An 18,583-nucleotide genomic window follows, 5' to 3' on the forward strand; every position below is an offset into this window, starting at 1 on the left:
ATTTTTTCGACAAATACCCATCACGTGCTTATTTTCACGCTACAACCATTTATTTGATTTAAACAGAACTTACACAGTCTACTAATGTCATCGAGTACTTCTCCCTTGCAAATTTTTTTGTTAAACAAGTAACTCTTCCTTTGAGATGGTCCCTCTAAAATAGCTTCCTTACTGCCAAATGCAGTGCCTACACGGTAATTCAGATAAGTAATTTATTTGCAACGTTTTATTTGAATATAAGTAACAATCCAGTAGAATACATTAATAATCATGCTTTGGAAATCTATAGTGATATACTACAAATAAATATTTTTGGAAATATTAAAATTGCACCTAATCATTCGATTATGGATATTTGTAGAAATATTCTACATTCTATTTTACATTCTACTATTTACTAAAATTCTTATAGGATAGAAAACATACAAAAGTTGTTAAATCAATAAGAACCATAACTAACCATTTAAAGATTGCCAATCACACCGCCATTTTATGCTCCCGTATAATGCGTAGTCACACAAAGCATCCATTTCCATCGGCTAATACAAGCGAGTAACCAAGATATTTTATCGTCAATACCATACCAGACTTCATTCCTAGATTGGTATTTTGAAGTTTTCTTGCGAATAGACCTTTGACATTTTAATGATAAACAAAACAAAGGAGTGTTGTTGGTCGACATTGTTAAGGTAATTCCCTTGAATTGCACTGCGCGCCCCTTCTGCGCATAGTGACGCGCCCTGTTTGTACGGATTTTCTCGGTAAACGACGTGTCCGCGAAAAAACTATTGTCGCGCCGCAATTTTCACTACATGTACAAACTATATATCAAATAAAAGATAATAGATTGAGTTATCTCCTCCAAGTTTTATTTTTGCAATAGCTAATTCCGTGTTTAAATTTTGAGGCCTTAAACTCAAAAGTACGGAGTTTACTCTAGAGCGTAATCCACCTTCGCTTTATTGCACATGCACTTGCACGTAATTGCATCTCAATGACAGATAGATAATCTACCAAATTGTGTGAGGACTTTTTGTTATTTGACACTGTCAACAAAATATCACGAATCAGAAGAAGTTGGAACTCTCATTTCTGGCGAAATTTGGGCACGAAAAGTGCCATTGAAGCAAGCTTCAGTCGAAAATTCCTCACACACTTTATGACATGGCATAATTATCTATCAGATCCCGAAAATTTGAAGGCGATATCCTAAAACCGGTCGCGGGGTTACGCCCGACAAGCTCGAGTTCTCGCCTCAAATTAATACGCTAGAAAAGTCAAAGATTTGGCGTGAATTCACGGTCAACAGGTCACGGGAAACAGCAAAGGGCCATTTTAGCCGTCTTAGAATGCGATTTATGGAATTTTTTTTTTTGCAAAAAATAAAATTTAAGAACTATTGATACAGGTTTTGCAAAAAGCACAAAAACAAACAGTGGTGTCAAATTTACCTTTACCAAGTTGTACAAGAAAATAATAAAAAGCAAAAGGCGTGCGTTCTTTACTTAACATTGCTTTGATAGAAAAAAGTCGGTTACCGCCATTTTTTTTTTGCTCAAATAGTTAAATATACACGAAAAAATGATATATTAAAAGCCGTAGAAATACTTCAAAATGGCGTTTTTTACCGTATAAATAGTGGCGAAAACAGTGTCTTTTAGTGCGATCTCTTAAAATGTGATTTGTTTTGAACGTTAGCTACTACGGGTTATTGTTTGGGAGATCAGATTTTGTCAACTCGACAAACAGAACTTAATTTTCTAAAGACTTCAATATCGTTTTTGCAAGTTTTAAAAAATTCTGGGTAGTGGACCTATTTCAAGGGAATTACCTTAAACGGACATAGGGACTGTGGCTTGTGTTTATTTCATTTTTTATGGGAGTTTCAAAACAGGCATCCAAGAAGATCTATTTTATGTAATGCCCTCCGATGGACACAAATGCTTCAAATAATTATTTTTTTATCTATAAAATGTGCATGGTGGATTTGGATATAGTAATCTAATCGCCGGATTATTAGATGCAGCTTCTAATTAATCAGAGTGACAATAGTTTACTAGGTTAAGTCTCTTAGGGACTCATCACGTGATAAAAACCCATCACGTGACTCGGAACCCAGGGTATTGTATTGGAAATGTGACGTCATGGTGTAACATCCGTCGCCATTGGTTGCCCCTCTCACGTGATGCCGAGGTGAGCATCCCTTCATATCCTCCGTCAATTGTCCAATCAGGTTTTGCATATCAGAAGTCTGTTTGCGCAGCTGTCAATAAAAAGGAGATAATGAACGATTATTATGTATTTTTACTTTTATGCTTTAAGTCTACTGCTTCACATACAAGAAGCTCCATTGCTTGAGAGGCAACATTATGTTGTGTTTGATTTGATTGCATTTGATTTTATTGTACTCGATTTGATTGCCTTAGATTTGATTGCATTTGATTTGATTGTATTTGACTTGATTGTATTTGATTTGATTGTATTTGATTTGATTGCATTTGATTTGATTGCATTTGATTAGATTGTATTTGATTTAATTGAATTTGATTTGATTGTATTGATTAAAATGTTAACAACTATCTCGCATATATTGTTCTACACCCAAGTTACTGATGGATGCTAAATCGGACAAGACAATTTTACATTAGCCTGGAGCAAACAGGATGAAACCGATATTAACAATAGACGTTCCCCTTGCTGGCTATATTGGACGACTGTCGAATCAACTATGAGTCAACTATCATTTAAATTACAGATCATTTGGCTAGCTATGCTGTGGTTGATCGAAGCTATAGTTGATAACTTAAAAGTGGGATACTGACTGACTTCACCTCAATAAGTAGGATACTCTGACTGACTTCACCTCAATAAGTAGGATACTCTGACTGACTTCACCTCAATAAGTAGGATACTCTGACTGACTTCACTACAATAAGTAGGATACTCTGACTGACCCCACCTCAATAAGTAGGATTCTCTGACTGAACTCACCTCAATAAGTAGGATACTCTGACTGACTTCACCTCAATAAGTAGGATATTCTGACTGACCTCAACTCAATAAGTAGGATACTCTGACTGACTTCACTTCAATAAGTAGGATACTGACCTGCTCATTTTGGTGAAGCGACCTCATCTGGCCCTGTTCTAACGACTCCAAAGTCTGCTTTAGCTTAGAGTTCCGCTCATACAGCTCTCGTAGTGTCGCATCAGATATACCGCTGCCCATTGAAGCGTCCGCACGCAGGTCATCAATCTGCTGATAGAGAGGGGGAGGGAAAGCGTACATCAGATACACTAAAAGATAAGTCTTACTCCAAAGAGGATACCCCTTTTTATGTGAGAATATTTTCTGTATGGTGTGAGTGTATGGGGGACAGACACAGTTTAGCTGAAGGGTCGATATTACATTTTGTAACAGACTTCCAATGATAAGTTTAAGGCCTTTCAGAAGCTGCCTGGTCAAAAAACAATATAGCTGATTGGTGTATTAGGGAAAAAAACATGTGAAACATTTCCAAAGATAATAATCACGCAAAATTGCGGACCTTATCGTTGAGCTTGAGCACGTATTCGCTCATTGCTTCCTTCGCCATCGAAAGCTTCATTTCCAACTCCTGCTTTTCCATCTGCAAATGCAGCATCTTCACCGTCTCATCGCTAGACTTGTCAAACTGCTCATCCCTGTTCTCGAACTGCTCAAACTGGTTTGACAGCATTGCTCTGTTCGTTAGCTGGCCCTCATCAGCAGTCATGTGACTCCTTACAAAGCTGCCAATGGCGCTGATCTCTTTCTCAATTTTTCTTAGGACGTCGGCGTCGATATTGCCATGGGAGCCATTTATGACATTATCCGTGTGTTGCAGTCGGTGCTGCATGCCCTCGATGCCTTGTACGTACTGGGACTTGTTGCCAGTCGTAAATTCTGCTTCTAGTGACGAGGTCTGGTAAGACAGCAAATATTTACTTAAGTTTCAACTGAAATTTAGAGATTATAAATGAGCGATATACTAGCGTGTTAGTCTGTTAGGATCAGAAAAAAGGAAAGATAAAATGTAAAAGTCTCGAACAACTCCTCTTACCTTTTCCTGTTGCAAAGCGTCAAGTAACTCTTCATCTCTTAACTTCCCCTTTTGCAAAATGTGAAGCAACTCCTTCATCTCTTAACTTCCCCTGTTTCAAAGCGTCAAGCAACTCCTTCATCTCTTACCTTCTCATGTTGCAAATCGTCAACAACTTCTTCATCCCTTACCTTATCCTGTTGCAAAGCATCAAGCAACTCCCTCATATCTTGCCTTCTCATGTTGCAAATCGTCAACAACTTCTTCATCCCTTACCTTATCCTGTTGCAAAGCATCAAGCAACTCCCTCATATCTTGCCTTCTCATGTTGCAAATCGTCAACAACTTCTTCATCCCTTACCTTATCCTGTTGCAAAGCATTAAGCAACTCCCTCATATCTTGCCTTCTCATGTTTCAAATCGTCAACAACTTCTTCATCCCTTACCTTATCGTGTTGCAAAGCATCGAGCAACTCCCTCATATCTTGCCTTCTCATGTTGCAAATCGTCAACAATTTCTTCATCCCTTACCTTATCCTGTTGCAAAGCATCAAACAACTCCCTCATATCTTGCATTCTCATGTTGCAAATCGTCAACAACTTCTTCATCCCTTACCTTCTCCTGTTGCAAAGCATCCATCAACTCCTTCATATCTTATCTTCTTAGGTTGCAAATAGTCATACAACTCCATCATCTCTTACCTTTTTCTGTTGCAAAGCGTCTAGCAACTCCTTCATCTCTTAACTTCCCCTGTTGCAAAGCGTCAAGCAACTCCTACATTTCTTACCTTCTCCTGTTGCAAAGCGTAAAGCAACTTCCTCATCTCTTACCTTTTCCTGTTGCAAAGCATCCAGCAACACCAACATCTCTCACCTTCTCCTGTTGCAAAGCATCCAGCAACTCCCTCATCTTGACCTGAAGCTCGTGGATCAGTTTCGCAAGAGCTGACTTGTCGTGTGTCATATGACTACTGCGCGAGGCTCCAGTTATCGAGGAAAAACCCTTAATGAGCAAGCACAACAGAGTTTGATATGAAATAAGGCATTTAGCAGAAACTATTTATTATATACAGTAGTATAATAATGAATGTATTATTTTTTAATTACTTATAAAATGATCATAATTAAAATGTTAATCAGATGTTAAACGCTTAGAAAATGACTGGTATAGCTGGCAGTAAAGACTATAACTTTTTTTTATTGATACGAACGCTGGAGACATTCAATTTCATGAACATTTCCCTGTCTGTTATTGCAGGATAAATGGAAAATGAAATAGGCGATTTTTTCATCCTCTGTTGAAGGAATTAATCTATAGGGATCATGTATTATGCCTAAGGCTTTTTTCTTAATTCCTTTCCTTTTCATGACCAATTACTTACCCCAAGAGCGCGTTCTGTGGAAGTTCTTGAGTTCTTTGCTTCAAGCTCTCTTACGCGCTGCTGAAGTTCCTTGATTAGCTGTAGTAGTTTGTTCCTCTCGTTAAGCGTCTTCTCGTATTTTGACTGCGAAACAGTCCCCAGTTAGTGAAATTTGCTAAACATAACTATTTAGATAGACCATGCAAAAATACAATTGATATAACAAAATTTAGAAGTTTTATATTATTTTTTTATCATAACCTTGTATTTCGAGTCATTTCTTTAATGTTTCGAGAAGAAACGAAAACTCAGTGAATGAGAACAACAAAAGTTGAATGAAAAGAATAAACAAAGAAGAAGAAGATAATGATGAAATGAAAAGAAGAAGTATAGGACAACAAGAAGAGGTAAAAGGATTAAAAGATGACAAAAAAGAGAAAATAAGAGGACAAATACGCTACACAAAAGGGAAAAAGTATAAGAAAGAAATTTAAGATGGAAACTAAAACAATAATTTAAATATAAAGAAACTTTCAGGGAATAATTGAAAATTCCCATCACCTTCTTTTCAGCCGCCATGAGGTCAAGTTGCCGAGCTTCGCTTCCATGCTTCCAATCAAGCTTCTTGTTCTTCTTTAGTTCTAGAGTGTGTGAGCCACTCAGCACCGGCCCATAAGCACTAAACCTATCACTCGTAGTCAACCCATCAGTCTTTGATTCCCGTCCACCGATTCTATCAAGACCTGTGTCTAGACTGTTGTACCTGGAAAAACCTGAGTTACCCTTGTTAGCTGCATCCGGGCGAGTAGAATAATGAGAAGATCTTCCAAGTTGAGTTGACTTTGAGCCTGTCTTGTAATCCGTTTTCTGTTGGGTACAACGTGGTAAGGTGGTCTCAACAGGGTACTCTTGCTTGTAGCTGGGGTGAGTATCAAAGTACCTTGATGAGTTAAAGTCATCAGATGGCTGAGGCTTTTGAACATCAAAGGAGTCATAGCGTTCATACGATGTTTTATGATGCTTGTCACCTTGGCTTCCGTGGGGGTCTTGCTTTGTTTCGTAGGTGCGTCTTTCGGCAAAATCAGCGCGATGCCCAGTGTAACCTTGCTCTGGGCCCACCTTCATGGAGTAATCGCTGACAGGGGCTTTGCGCTCAGGCTCACTGTAAGTGTAGCTATCGGCATTTGTCTCGTAAAGCGACTCTTCCTTAATCGCTGTCTTGTCCTGATTTTGGTACCTTGGTGTAGAGTGACGTATTGCACTACCCGCTGAAACCCTCTGGGGTCTAGCGACGCTATTCTCACCCTCCTCCACCCCCTCATATTTCGTACTCTTTTTGTTGCTAATATCAAGCTTATTCTTTAGCTCTAACGCTCGTTTTTCTTCATCGCTCGCCTTTGACTCTGCATCTTTTAGCTTACTCGTCACATCTTGAAGTTTCTTCTCGAGTTCTTTGATTTTGTCATTGTTGTCTTTCAGGTTTGATTCCAATTTTTGAGTCTTTTCTTTTGCTGCTTCAAGGTCGTACTTCGCCTTGCCTTGGGCTTCAAGCTCTTCCTTTAAGTCATTTGTAGCCTTTTGTAGTCTCGCAATCTCATCCTTAGCCTCTGTTTTGTACGTCTTGTGAAGATTGATATTCTCCTCCATAGCCTCTATCTTCGCCTTCAGCCCCTCGTTCTCCCTCCTCAACTCGTTGATCTCAGATCGCAATGTTTCCTCATTTTCCGCATTGACATAATACTGCTTGGACTCGGTAGTAACCGAATAATCTCTTCGGGATTCGTTTGTCACATTCCGATTGATGTCCGATGATCTTTGGCTCTCGTACGGTCCATAGGATGTACCCGTCCTTGCATCGGCGTTCCTGTACTCCCCTTGTCTTCCATCTCTTCTCTGATAAGTAAATTTCTCATCTCTACGTGAGTCATTACTATTGCCGTACCGTTGCTCGTCTCTTCTGTCTGTAGCATGATGCTCTTCTGGGTATGACTTTCGTCCATCCATTCTTCCATCTCTCTTATCGTCCCTTCTTTGTTGACCCTCATCTCCTGTGCGACTAGCATTGATGTAGGAGATATTCTCATGGATCATTGCATCTTCTCTATCATCTCTTCCATAACGATTCCCTTCTTGTGGGTAATCCATGAAGTTGGAGTCCCAAGCTAATATATGCTCTTCCTTGATACCTTGGTCATCGTTCCTTCTCTTGTCGATAGAAGGTCTATCATTTCCAATGTCAGATTGACCTGCGTTATCCCTAGAGTATGAGTTTCCATCTTTATTTCTGCTACTATCCCTTGGCCTATGCTCTCCATAGGAAGCACTGTGACCGGTATGATAAGAGGAGCCAACCGCTTCTTTCACTTTAGAAACCCGATACTTTTCATTATCAACCTCCTTCTTCTCTCTACTTATCTCGTCTCTTTCTCGATCATTTTCCTCTTTAAGTTTTTGTCTCTCGTATTTTATGTCCTCCTCAATTTTCTTCCTCTGTGATTCCACATTGAGTCGTAGATTCTCCTTCTCCTGTTCATAGTCTTGGTCAAGTTTTCGTTTGTGCTCATTCATAATTTTTTCAAACTCCTCTCGCAGATGCCCGCTAAGTCCATCCTTTCCTTTCACTCTCAGGTCTTCTTCCATTTTCTTGAATTCCAACGTGCTCTTGTTGCGATCATCCAGCTCGACCCTCGCGTTTTCCAACTCACTCTTCAGCTCTTCGGTCTCTTTTCTCTTTACCATCTCGATGTTAGTGACATTCAGCTTCTCCTGGTCTAGGAGTCTCTCCACCTCAGATCTGGAAACAAAATACACCCTGAATGATCTCACGGGTATTTCCTCAGACATTAATGCTAGAGGTAACACATTTATAGTTATTTTTCCGTAAAAGGTGACGCTTTTAAATTTGGAAAGCCATTGAAATTGGCGTGAATGTCAAGTTTAATATAAAAAGACGCTTTGTTTACGAATACATTAGACAATTAAAAAAGGCCACCAGTTAATGTATATATTTCAAGATCGTATCTTATTACACCACCGCTAAGTATAAGACTACTAGCATTTATAATGATAGGGAAATATTTCGTGAAATATATAATACATGTTCGGTATATAAATGGCGGGAAACGAACTCATAAGTCTTGTGATATCATGCGTACTTTTATGTAAGGATTTGCCATAATCCATTCAAAGCAAATAACCAGGCTTATCATATCATTCAACTAATCCTTATACAGTTTTATAAGAAACAGACTTGCTATTGTGTGGATTGAGTTTAAAAGTTTCTTTATCCTTTAAGTTTAAAATATTTTAAAAACAATAAACGCTGCAACAGTTGTTTTTTTATTCTATGAATATTTAATTATTAATGAAACACAAAATATTAACACATCATTTTAATATATTCAATCTGGCACTTTTCTTCTGTGACTAATAGTTTTACCTGTACTCCGTCTCTTTATTCAGGCGTTCCTGAAGGACCTGTACTTGGCCCTTCCACTCCTCCTTCTCCCTTGTCAGGGTCTGAAACTCAGATGTGAGTTTTTGCATGCGTATCTCGATTTCTTCCAACTCAACCCTATGTTTCTTCTCTATTTCTGACCTAAAGAAAATGAAAATAAAAATGGATAAAAAAGACGAAAATAAAATTGCCTATAGACAGGAGCACTGGTTAAGTATTTTCACCAATCAAAATCCGCGCGTATTATTTGTCACAGCATACCTATCTTGTCTTGTAAATTAAACATAGATATACTCCATTGTTAAAGTCCGTAGATTCCACTGCGTGGCAACGCTTTGTTTGTTTTGAAAATTACAAAATTTTATCATTTTTTTACATCATTTTTTAACTTTCCCTATATTATTTAATACTATAAAAAAACATCAGCCAATTTTAGGATGTAGGATGGTTTAAAATTCACCCTGTTTTAAGCGGATTTCAATCACTACTGAGCACATCTTGTACTAATCACTAGCAAAAATCAAGCCATCAAAATATCGTATATCGTATTTTAATGCAATGTTTACCTCTCCCTCGTGTGTTTCTCCTCCATGTCAGAGATCGTCCTCTTCGCGTGATACTTGCTGTCAGATAACTCCGCCCTCATCTTCGCCTGGAACTCCTCCTCAACTCGCCCCCTGATTTCCACCCTCTCCTTCACTAGACGCTCGTCCCAGTCCTTCTGATCCTTTTCGTACTGACTACGGATGCTCTTAATCTGTTCCTTATAGTACGCTTCAAGCTCAGCTCGCTCGTCGTTGAATGTTCGGGTAAGCTTCGCAATCTCCTCGGCAAAGCATTTCTGCATCTCGGCCTTCTCGTGTGCCAGTTCGTGTTCTAGTTCGCCTCTCTCTACTCGGGCCTGTTCCTCCACTTCAAACTGTCGTCGTCTGTGAGCCTGTGAGTCACAATAATTTTTTTTAGATTCGCTCTCTGGTGTTCTGACCTAAGGCAGGCTCAGTCCCTTTAGCCTCTATTCTTTTCTGGCGTCTTTCTTGGCCGTCATGTAAGACGTAAGAGATTAAAGCAATTACAACGGCGAAGGTAGGAAAAAAAGACCCAATAAATGCCTTCATGCTAAGCGCTAAAAAAGTATAAAGTAGCCCAGAACCATTTTTTGACATAGCGAACGGATAGTTTTGTTTTCAGTGCACAAGTTTCCGTCCCCGCTAGACCGTGAAACTTGGAGTTTACACGTTGCGGCTAAAAAAATGTCAGACAGAATCCATTCCAGATTGGATTTCTTGTAAGTCCCTAATAATGTTACAGTTAATTTGCCACACAGTAATAACGCAAATCCAAGAACCGCTTGAAAGCTCCTATACTAGATGTTAAAAGAAATGAAACGGAATTTATATTGGAATGGATGATTAGTTACGGTCCTTTTCGCGGAAATAGTAGAAATGGTTAATAAAGTTGTGTCGATATGAAAGATTCATTCATCATTAATTCATTTTCAAATCATGAAAAGCAAATAGCTTTATCATAGCTTTCTTCACATAGTATTTTTGTGTCATGAAGAAGAATGAAAATAAAGAATATAGTAAGACTTTGAAGAAATGCATTCCAAAGAAATGCACCACGGCTAGGCTGAATGTGACCCTTTAAGTACCTGCACATAGTCCGCCATCTTGTGTTTGTAGTAGTGTTCTAACGTGGAACGTTCCCGATCAAAGATTCGAAGAAGCTCTTCCTTAAGGATCTCTTCGTCTTCCTCGGCCATGTCGAACTCTAGTTCATGTTGGCTGTGCTGCCAGGCCTTGTTGCTGTCTAGCGCCTCAAAACTCACGCTTTTTATCATCTTGGTCTGGTAAAATACAATAATTAGTAAAATTCCCCACAAAAGTCTGGTTAAAATTCCCACAAGTAAAAGATGTCGTAGCTCATTGGTACCACAGCTGGCATCTGCTTTTTGTTGTGCCTTAGATTTGGAGTTATATTTTATGTAACTTTCCGTTTGATATGTAGCCATAAATGGCTTCCCAACCAAATCCCTGTTATCCAATTCAGTTGCAAAGTTACACTTGTATCAACTCTACCCAAGATCAACATCTCATCAGCTATCTAATAGAATCAAAAAGCCCAAACTGTCGCGATCTCGTACCAGAACAATGAATACAATACACCAAAAACTGGAAATCGACTCTGCCAAATTTTCGTCTTTAATAAGACTTCTTCAGGGCAGACTTCAGGGCAGAGTCTGCCCTGAAGAAGTCTTATTAAAGACGAAAATTTGGCAGAGTCGATCATCAGCTATCTAAATATCAAGTCTTTCCGAACCAAAGAAATACCCGAGTATCTTGGAGGTCTATCGTCGCGATCCTTTATGCAGAAAATTCCTCCCACAAAAATAAAAAAAAAATGCAAAAACACCCTTAGAAACAATATCTTTACTGCATTCTTTCGTCAACTAACATCCATATTAACCCTAACCCTAACCTTCTCGAATATTTCTGCACATTGACCTTACCCCGTAATATCCCCGACTTTTCACCGAAAAACACCCGACATACCTCCGAGTAGCCTTCCGAGCCGCTATCCTGACTGAGAAGATCCTGGTTGGAATCGGCATAACCGCTGTCCTTAATGCTTCCGTGCACCGACTCAGTGCTCTCTCGGTGGCCTCGGTTATTGGACGAGACGGTTTCGAGCGCCCTCTCCACCACGACACCGCCTCTATTCTCAGAACTTTGTGCAGACTTCCGAGAACTTGACGACGAAACTCCATCTCTTCTGGTCTGCGTTGAGCCATTATTGTATCCATCCTCCTGCTCTAAAGGAAGATTCTCTTCTGAAATTATCATCATGCCTTCATCCGGGATACTTGTCACGGACTCGTAGATTATAGACGACTGCGCAGGCGCCTTGTTTGAATCCGCATTCCTGCCTGATTGTCTTGAGCTTCTGCCGCGAACATTTCCCACAGATTGCTGTGAGGTTTTCTCGGTTTTGTACCTTTTTCCTGAGTGTGGACTTGAAGTATACACCGACTCAGTGTAGCCACGAATGGTCTCCTCGACAACCTCTCTGTTATCTTGACCCGAGCTAACCTCCATTGAACTTTGACTAGTTACTAGGCTTCTCTCGGAAGACTTGGACGAGGATTTTCGCGCCTGCGCACTTGATGCCTGTCTTATGGGGATTGAAGAGGCCTGGCTGCGAGATTTCCTTGAACTCATTTTGATTCGGATGTTTTTCAAGAACGACTCAAGTGGCATATGTCATCTGTAAAAACGATATCATTCCATTTTTATGGTGCACGATGAAATAAGGCTTACACAAGACTTCATTTATACATTTTCTTCAAGAGACAATAATAAAATGGGCAAAAGTGTTTCTAGCATTCTATGAATCAGTCCACCAAATGAATTTCAGAGTTTTCTCTGTCAATAAAGTACATGATGTAAGATATACAAATGATGTAAAAATATCCACCCGAGTACAGGAGCACAGGAGATGGCAATTACCTGTTTAATTAGACTCTGTAATTGCTTCTGAACAACCAAGCAAAATGCCTTCTTTGGCAAAGTTGTACTAATGCCAAAACGAGGAATAAATTTGGATGAATTTTTTTTTACTAAAATAATCATAATGCCCGCCGATATTAAACATTGAGTAGTTTATCTTAGTGCCGCCTATATTAGACATTGAGTAGTTTATCTTAGTGCCCGCCTTTATTAGACATTGAGTAGTTTATCTTAGTGCCGCCGATATTAGACATTGAGTAGTTTATCTTAGTGCCGCCGATATTAAACATTGAGTAGTTTTTCTTAGTGCCGCCTATATTAGACATTGAGTAGTTTTTCTTAGTGCCGCCGATATTAGACATTGAGTAGTTTTTCTTAGTGCCCGCCTATATTAGCCATTGAGTAGTTTTTCTTAGTGCCCGCCTATATTAGACATTGAGTAGTTTTTCTTAGTGCCGCCGATATTAGACATTGAGTAGTTTATCTTAATGCCCGCCGATATTAGACATTGAGTAGTTTATCTTAGTGCCCGCCTATATTAGACATTGAGTAGTTTATCTTAGTGCCCGCCTATATTAGACATTGAGTAGTTTATCTTAGTGCCCGCCTATATTAGACATTGAGTAGTTTATCTTAGTGCCGCCTATATTAGACATTGAGTAGTTTATCTTAGTGCCCGCCGATATTAGACATTGAGTAGTTTATCTTAGTGCCCGCCTATATTAGACATTGAGTAGTTTATCTTAGTGCCCGCCGATATTAGACATTGAGTAGTTTATCTTAGTGCCGCCGATATTAGACATTGAGTAGTTTATCTTAGTGCCGCCGATATTAGACATTGAGTAGTTTATCTTAGTGCCGCCTATATTAGACATTGAGTAGTTTATCTTAGTGCCGCCTATATTAGACATTGAGTAGTTTTTCTTAGTGCCCGCCTATATTAGACATTGAGTAGTTTATCTTAGTGCCGCCGATATTAGACATTGAGTAGTTTATCTTAATGCCCGCCGATATTAGACATTGAGTAGTTTATCTTAGTGCCCGCCTATATTAGACATTGAGTAGTTTATCTTAGTGCCCGCCTATATTAGACATTGAGTAGTTTATCTTAGTGCCCGCCTATATTAGACATTGAGTAGTTTATCTTAGTGCCGCCTATATTAGACATTGAGTAGTTTATCTTAGTGCCCGCCGATATTAGACATTGAGTAGTTTATCTTAGTGCCCGCCGATATTAAACATTGAGTAGTTTATCTTAGTGCCCGCCGATATTAGACATTGAGTAGTTTATCTTAGTGCCGCCGATATTAGACATTGAGTAGTTTATCTTAGTGCCGCCGATAGTAGACATTGAGTAGTTTATCTTAGTGCCCGCCTATATTAGACATTGAGTAGTTTATCTTAGTGCCCGCCTATATTAGACATTGAATAGTTTATCTTAGTGCCCGCCGATATTAGACATTGAATAGTTTATCTTAGTGCCCGCCGATATTAGACATTGAATAGTTTATCTTAGTGCCCGCCTATATTATACATGTTCAGTAGTTTATTTTAATTGTTTATATACATAGGTATGTCTATAGACACCTGGAATAACCTGTCTGGGATGTGTTACTTACAACTCTAAGGCTAAGTTCAAACGTCGTATTCTCCACGAGGCGTATTAAATGCAAATGCATGCAAATGAAGATAAAGCAATCGATTTAATTCATTTACATGTATTTGCATTGAATACCGTTCATGGATAATACGACGTTTGAACTTAGCCTAACGGGCCGGTTTGAAATTCCACATTGCCCGCTAGACATAGGCACCAAGAACTCATATAAATACAGTGCAAGCCTCGGTTTTCAGGCAAACAGTTCACAAATACTATGAAGAATTCACAAGCTTTTGTATTGTATTTAAGCGTCCTCCGTCTTTCCATCGGCATAATGGACTTTTTACCAGCAATTCGTCTACTAACTTAGGCTTTCTGCAAACTATTAATTATATAAAAACTGAAATCATTATTATTTGATGGCTTATAAAGCACCCATAACCATAAAAAACCACTGATTGGCACCTGCTAGATTAGTTAGCTTGGTTAATGCGTGGGTTTGATTTAGCACACAATTGGTTTGTGAAGTTTGGTTGGTTTTATATCAAATGTACTCTGCGATTTGAAATTCCCGGTTTTGGAACTAGTCAAAAGTAAGACTATTGGACATCTGCTAGAAGTTGTATCAAACGTATCGAGTTAACAAAACCTATAACGGCTAAAACGTTGGCTGATTATGTTTCTCGTATAGGAAAACAAGAATGATTGCTTTTGAATGATCTATTGTGCAACCACTTGCAAGGAGTTTTCACAAAGCCTCGCGCAGTGTTTTTGGTAAAATTCCTTCGTTTGATAGAGGTTTATTCTAGGCCGAAACCATGCCAATGTCAAGAAGACTCAAATGTTCAATTGAGGTAAAGTAAATCCCACATTCGGAAATGTCAAAAATATCAACTCAACAAACACTTTTTCAAGTAAAACGCAAGGATTTATTAGAATAAGAATAATAAATGGACCAATATTGGAATAAGCATGATAATAACTATAATCTCTACGTGAATTTGAGAATAATTGAATTCGTATATTTATAAATTGAGTGGAAAATTTGATGTTTAATGTCTTTTTCCAATTTAAATTTTACTGATAAACGCGCTGTCACTATGGAAAGGATATCTGTTGTACAACTTTTATTAGGTTTCTATCTCTCTGCTGTCCACAATTTACAAGTTTCAAAAATCCAATATGTTTTTAAGCAGAAGACTAACTAACAATATTGTCGCTAACAACAGTGCAATGGAACCCTTTTTAAATCTCTGAGATTTTGTATGTTTACATTTTTCCTATTTACACAGATTTAACAGCGTACATCTAAACTCAGTACAATCTCCTACTGCGTAATAAAAAACAGTTTAATGGGAATTGAATAGGAAACCTTTACATCGCATTTGATTTTCTGTAAGTCTCAAAATTGAATAAAGGATGAAATAGGATTTTCACATCCACAATTGGCAATAGAAATCTTCATAATAATCAGGTCATTTCTGAATTTTAATAAAAAAATATATACAGTTTTAAAGTAATTTCCTACCTTTCTTTTCTCTGCAGACTTGCTCTAGCTGGCGAAGGCTTCGTTTCTCAACTGACAGTCCGGATCCGTACTCCGCAGAAGTTCCCCATCAAACATAACATACGGGTACTTTCACATACGGGATAACCGCAAATTATTCACCCAGTCTCAATCCGGTTTGGTGGTTTGCATATTTTGGAACTCTCTAAGATTTTCGAAATTTGTGATGAGTATTTAGACTCTCAGCCCAAAAGAAAGTTCCATTGAAGCAAGTTTCTGCAATTTTTCTCCACTTTACTGTAAAATGTGATACTTTAATGGTCGCGATGGCTATCATGACTAACAGCTTTAGATGATTCGGGTTCGGCCAGGAACCACTGAAACCACCATTATTGCCAATAGCTTTCCAAGTCATGGTTGGAATACTATATTTAAAGAATTTGATCAACTACTCTTGTGTTGCTGTCTATATTCATTTTACATAAATACTTCAAAACATCAAACCACAATTGAAGTCTGATATTTGATTGCCAGACTTATTGTAACCTCAGTACCTAGTGGTGGAGGTAATGTATGGCAGACACTTGCTATCTTGAAAGACTTTTAGGAGATGAATAACGTTGGCTTCAGGAATATTTTTATTGTATGCAAAAAAGGAAAGAATATTATGAGTCTTCGTCCTCCATCTCCACAATTCATAACCCAAAGGAATCTCGAGAATAAAGAAAAGATCGACGTACACTGTTTATTTATTTCCATCTTACATAATACTCTTGTAATATAATATCTACATCAGTTGTAATGAACATTGGATAAAAAAGTTCTTGCGGGAATTCACATTAAGTCATGGTATGACAATGCTAGATAAAGAACATGTTTTACTGAAAACATTTAAGATGTGACAAACAAATCTTAAATTCATTTTACAATAATTCGGCAACGACAATATGCTTAAACTTGTTTTTGTTTTTCGTTGAAAATGCTCTTAAGGAAAGGTAAGAGATATTTGGAACTGCTATCATAAATAAGTGGTTACAATTGCAAGTCACTCTTGGCGCTCAAATGGATCACGCAGTTTCGTTAGTATGTATAAAAATAGAATATTCTGTAAATTGATATTTCTTATGTTCAAATTCTTACTACAATATCTACTAATGTACAATACAAATTTGATTCTTTTAATTCAACGTTCCACAATAAACACTGCGATAAATTTGATAAGAACACGTATGTTTTCGAGAAAAATATAAAGAAAACTGTATTTTTTAGTTCCTTGAGAGCTTATTTCGATTTTGAGCATTCTGCGAACAAAGACACAGAATGACATTGGGATTTTCGTAAAATAAGTCAGCCTACAACCCAAGATGGATCAAGGGAGGTGAAATTATCCCTTGTTATGGCTCTTGTTTATATATCAGTGTTCGCATTGTCTTTATCACACGCGCTGATTTATCGTTACAAAGGGAAATGTTGGTTGTTTACGATTTAATCGGGAATTCCGGTACCTCTGGTTATTTTCTAAATGGTACAGGGGTAGTCCACTTTCACCGGGGATACCAGAAATTCCGGAAAATCGTGTACCATTTGCAGTTATCCATATAATATTTGACCGAGGCCCCCATCAGCCACTATGCCCCAGGACCACAAAGTATAATTTCTGGGTACAGAAGCAATTCTGGAATATAGGAACCTTTTTCTTACCATTATCGCACTCCGAAAAACTGGGATCTCATCCCAGATTTTCCGATTAAATGGTAAACAAACGCTAGTTCCAAAACCGCAAGGTACTATGGGTATAAATGTCCTTCAGTCAGAGAAAACACCAGTCCACACCCATAGTTACTTTCGGTCGCAGACCTGTTATAAGCACTTAACGTATTCCTGTCATTATCTATGCTATAGCATTAGCGCCGCACAGTTTCGAGATGACTCGTTGTAGTGCTCGCTTCTGCTCCATGAGTTGCCTGTTGCTCTTTTCGGCTTTCTTCTCGCTCGCCTCGGTCTGCGCTAGCGCCTTCATCAGCTTGGCGTTCTCGATGTATAGTTCTGTCACCAGTGTGTCTGACCTCAGGCACTTGGTATCCTTCTGCTGAAGCTGGAACCACAAGGAAACAACACGTGTTCATGTTGTGCATTCTAAATCTCGCGAGGTCACTTGGTGGGTATATGCTCGTTAAAGAGCCGTGGCCAGCCACACCTTTTTTAATGTTATTGAAAGACAAATTCTAAAAAGAAATCTCAAAATTTCCATCTTAGACAAAGTTAAATACTTCATTTAACAAACTCAAACGAATACAATAGCTTTCCCAAATCAAACGATTGGAACGGATGCTTTCTTACACTATGCATTTGCTAGGATGACGAAATGGCGGCTGAACAAATCTCTTTAATCATTAATCATTAAACATCCAGCTTACCTTACCACTCAAACATTAGCATATATTATGACAGTTGGGAGAATTACCTCTTTCCTGAGTCTGTGCTCATACAATAGCATATATTATAATAGTAAGAATTACCTCTTTGCTCAGTCTCGCCACGTGCTCATCCAGTGCTTCCCGAGTTTTCATCAACTGATGCGTGAGCTCCTGCTTTTGCTTCTCGAGTTCCCGGATGCGCCCCTCCCACAGGCCACCCGCGCTTTCTAACTCGCGTAGTCGGCGGCTTTTCTCTTCCAACTGCAAGAGTACAAATATGGTTACAAAACCTGCAATGGTTTAAGACGGCAGATGACAGATACGTGTACAAACAAGCAAGAGACTTACTGTGACATCATATTGGTTAGCATAAAAAACCTCAGTCGCAGTGATGTTTTCTTGAATAAGAGGCTGAGAAAGAGGAGAAGGAGAGAGTAGAAAAAGAGAGGAGAATTAAAGAGAAAAGGAAAAGAAACAACATAGAGAATTGGACGAATTGTACATAAATTAATCCATCATCAAAGGAATGTTCCAGAATATTCAAGACGGCGAGCAGAGGAGGCCAAATAGCGGTGTGTATAGGGGAAAGTACTGACGATGCGAAAAAAAGAGCAGAACATCAGGATGTAGCGACTTGAGTTTGAAGCGTTACAAATAGTCTATACAAATAACTGC

At 38.6% G+C, this 18,583-nt stretch overlaps 2 protein-coding genes and 1 long non-coding RNA gene across 8 annotated transcripts in view; 1 reads left to right on the forward strand and 2 right to left on the reverse strand.

The window, feature by feature from the left end:
• Nucleotides 1-31: 31 nt before the first annotated feature.
• LOC116613705 (centromere-associated protein E) lies at nucleotides 32-15,607 on the reverse strand. Of its 2 annotated transcripts, none has more exons than XM_032374201.2 (11): nucleotides 15,513-15,607; nucleotides 11,431-12,142; nucleotides 10,530-10,724; nucleotides 9,445-9,815; nucleotides 8,861-9,019; nucleotides 5,983-8,215; nucleotides 5,443-5,565; nucleotides 4,935-5,063; nucleotides 3,548-3,943; nucleotides 3,109-3,255; nucleotides 32-2,263 (listed from the first exon to the last, which is right to left on the reverse strand). In XM_032374201.2, the coding sequence occupies exons 2-11, from the start codon at nucleotides 12,133-12,135 to the stop codon at nucleotides 2,057-2,059; spliced, it is 4,665 nt and encodes a 1,554-aa protein (XP_032230092.2). In that variant the 5' UTR covers nucleotides 12,136-12,142; nucleotides 15,513-15,607; the 3' UTR covers nucleotides 32-2,056. The 2 variants fall into 2 exon arrangements, with proteins under 2 accessions (XP_032230092.2, XP_032230091.2); XM_032374200.2 differs by having other exon boundaries at nucleotides 3,109-3,258.
• On the forward strand, nucleotides 14,361-16,230 carry LOC116613708. Its single transcript, XR_004294223.2, has 2 exons — nucleotides 14,361-14,838; nucleotides 15,530-16,230. It is a non-coding gene; the product is annotated as an uncharacterized LOC116613708 (long non-coding RNA).
• Nucleotides 16,223-18,583, reverse strand: part of LOC116613704 (ninein-like protein) — a 28,825-nt gene continuing 26,464 nt past the window's right edge. For all 5 annotated transcript variants that reach the window (XM_048730902.1, XM_048730901.1, XM_048730904.1 and 2 more), the window contains 2 exons: nucleotides 18,011-18,169; nucleotides 16,223-17,586 (listed from right to left, as the gene is read on the reverse strand). In XM_048730902.1, coding sequence (XP_048586859.1) covers nucleotides 17,383-17,586; nucleotides 18,011-18,169 — 363 coding nt within the window. In that variant the 3' untranslated portion in view covers nucleotides 16,223-17,382. The remainder of the gene's footprint in view (nucleotides 17,587-18,010; nucleotides 18,170-18,583) is intronic.

This window comes from Nematostella vectensis, chromosome 8 (assembly GCF_932526225.1).
Source record: "Nematostella vectensis chromosome 8, jaNemVect1.1, whole genome shotgun sequence".
In the NCBI taxonomy this organism is placed as follows: Eukaryota; Metazoa; Cnidaria; class Anthozoa; order Actiniaria; family Edwardsiidae; genus Nematostella; species Nematostella vectensis.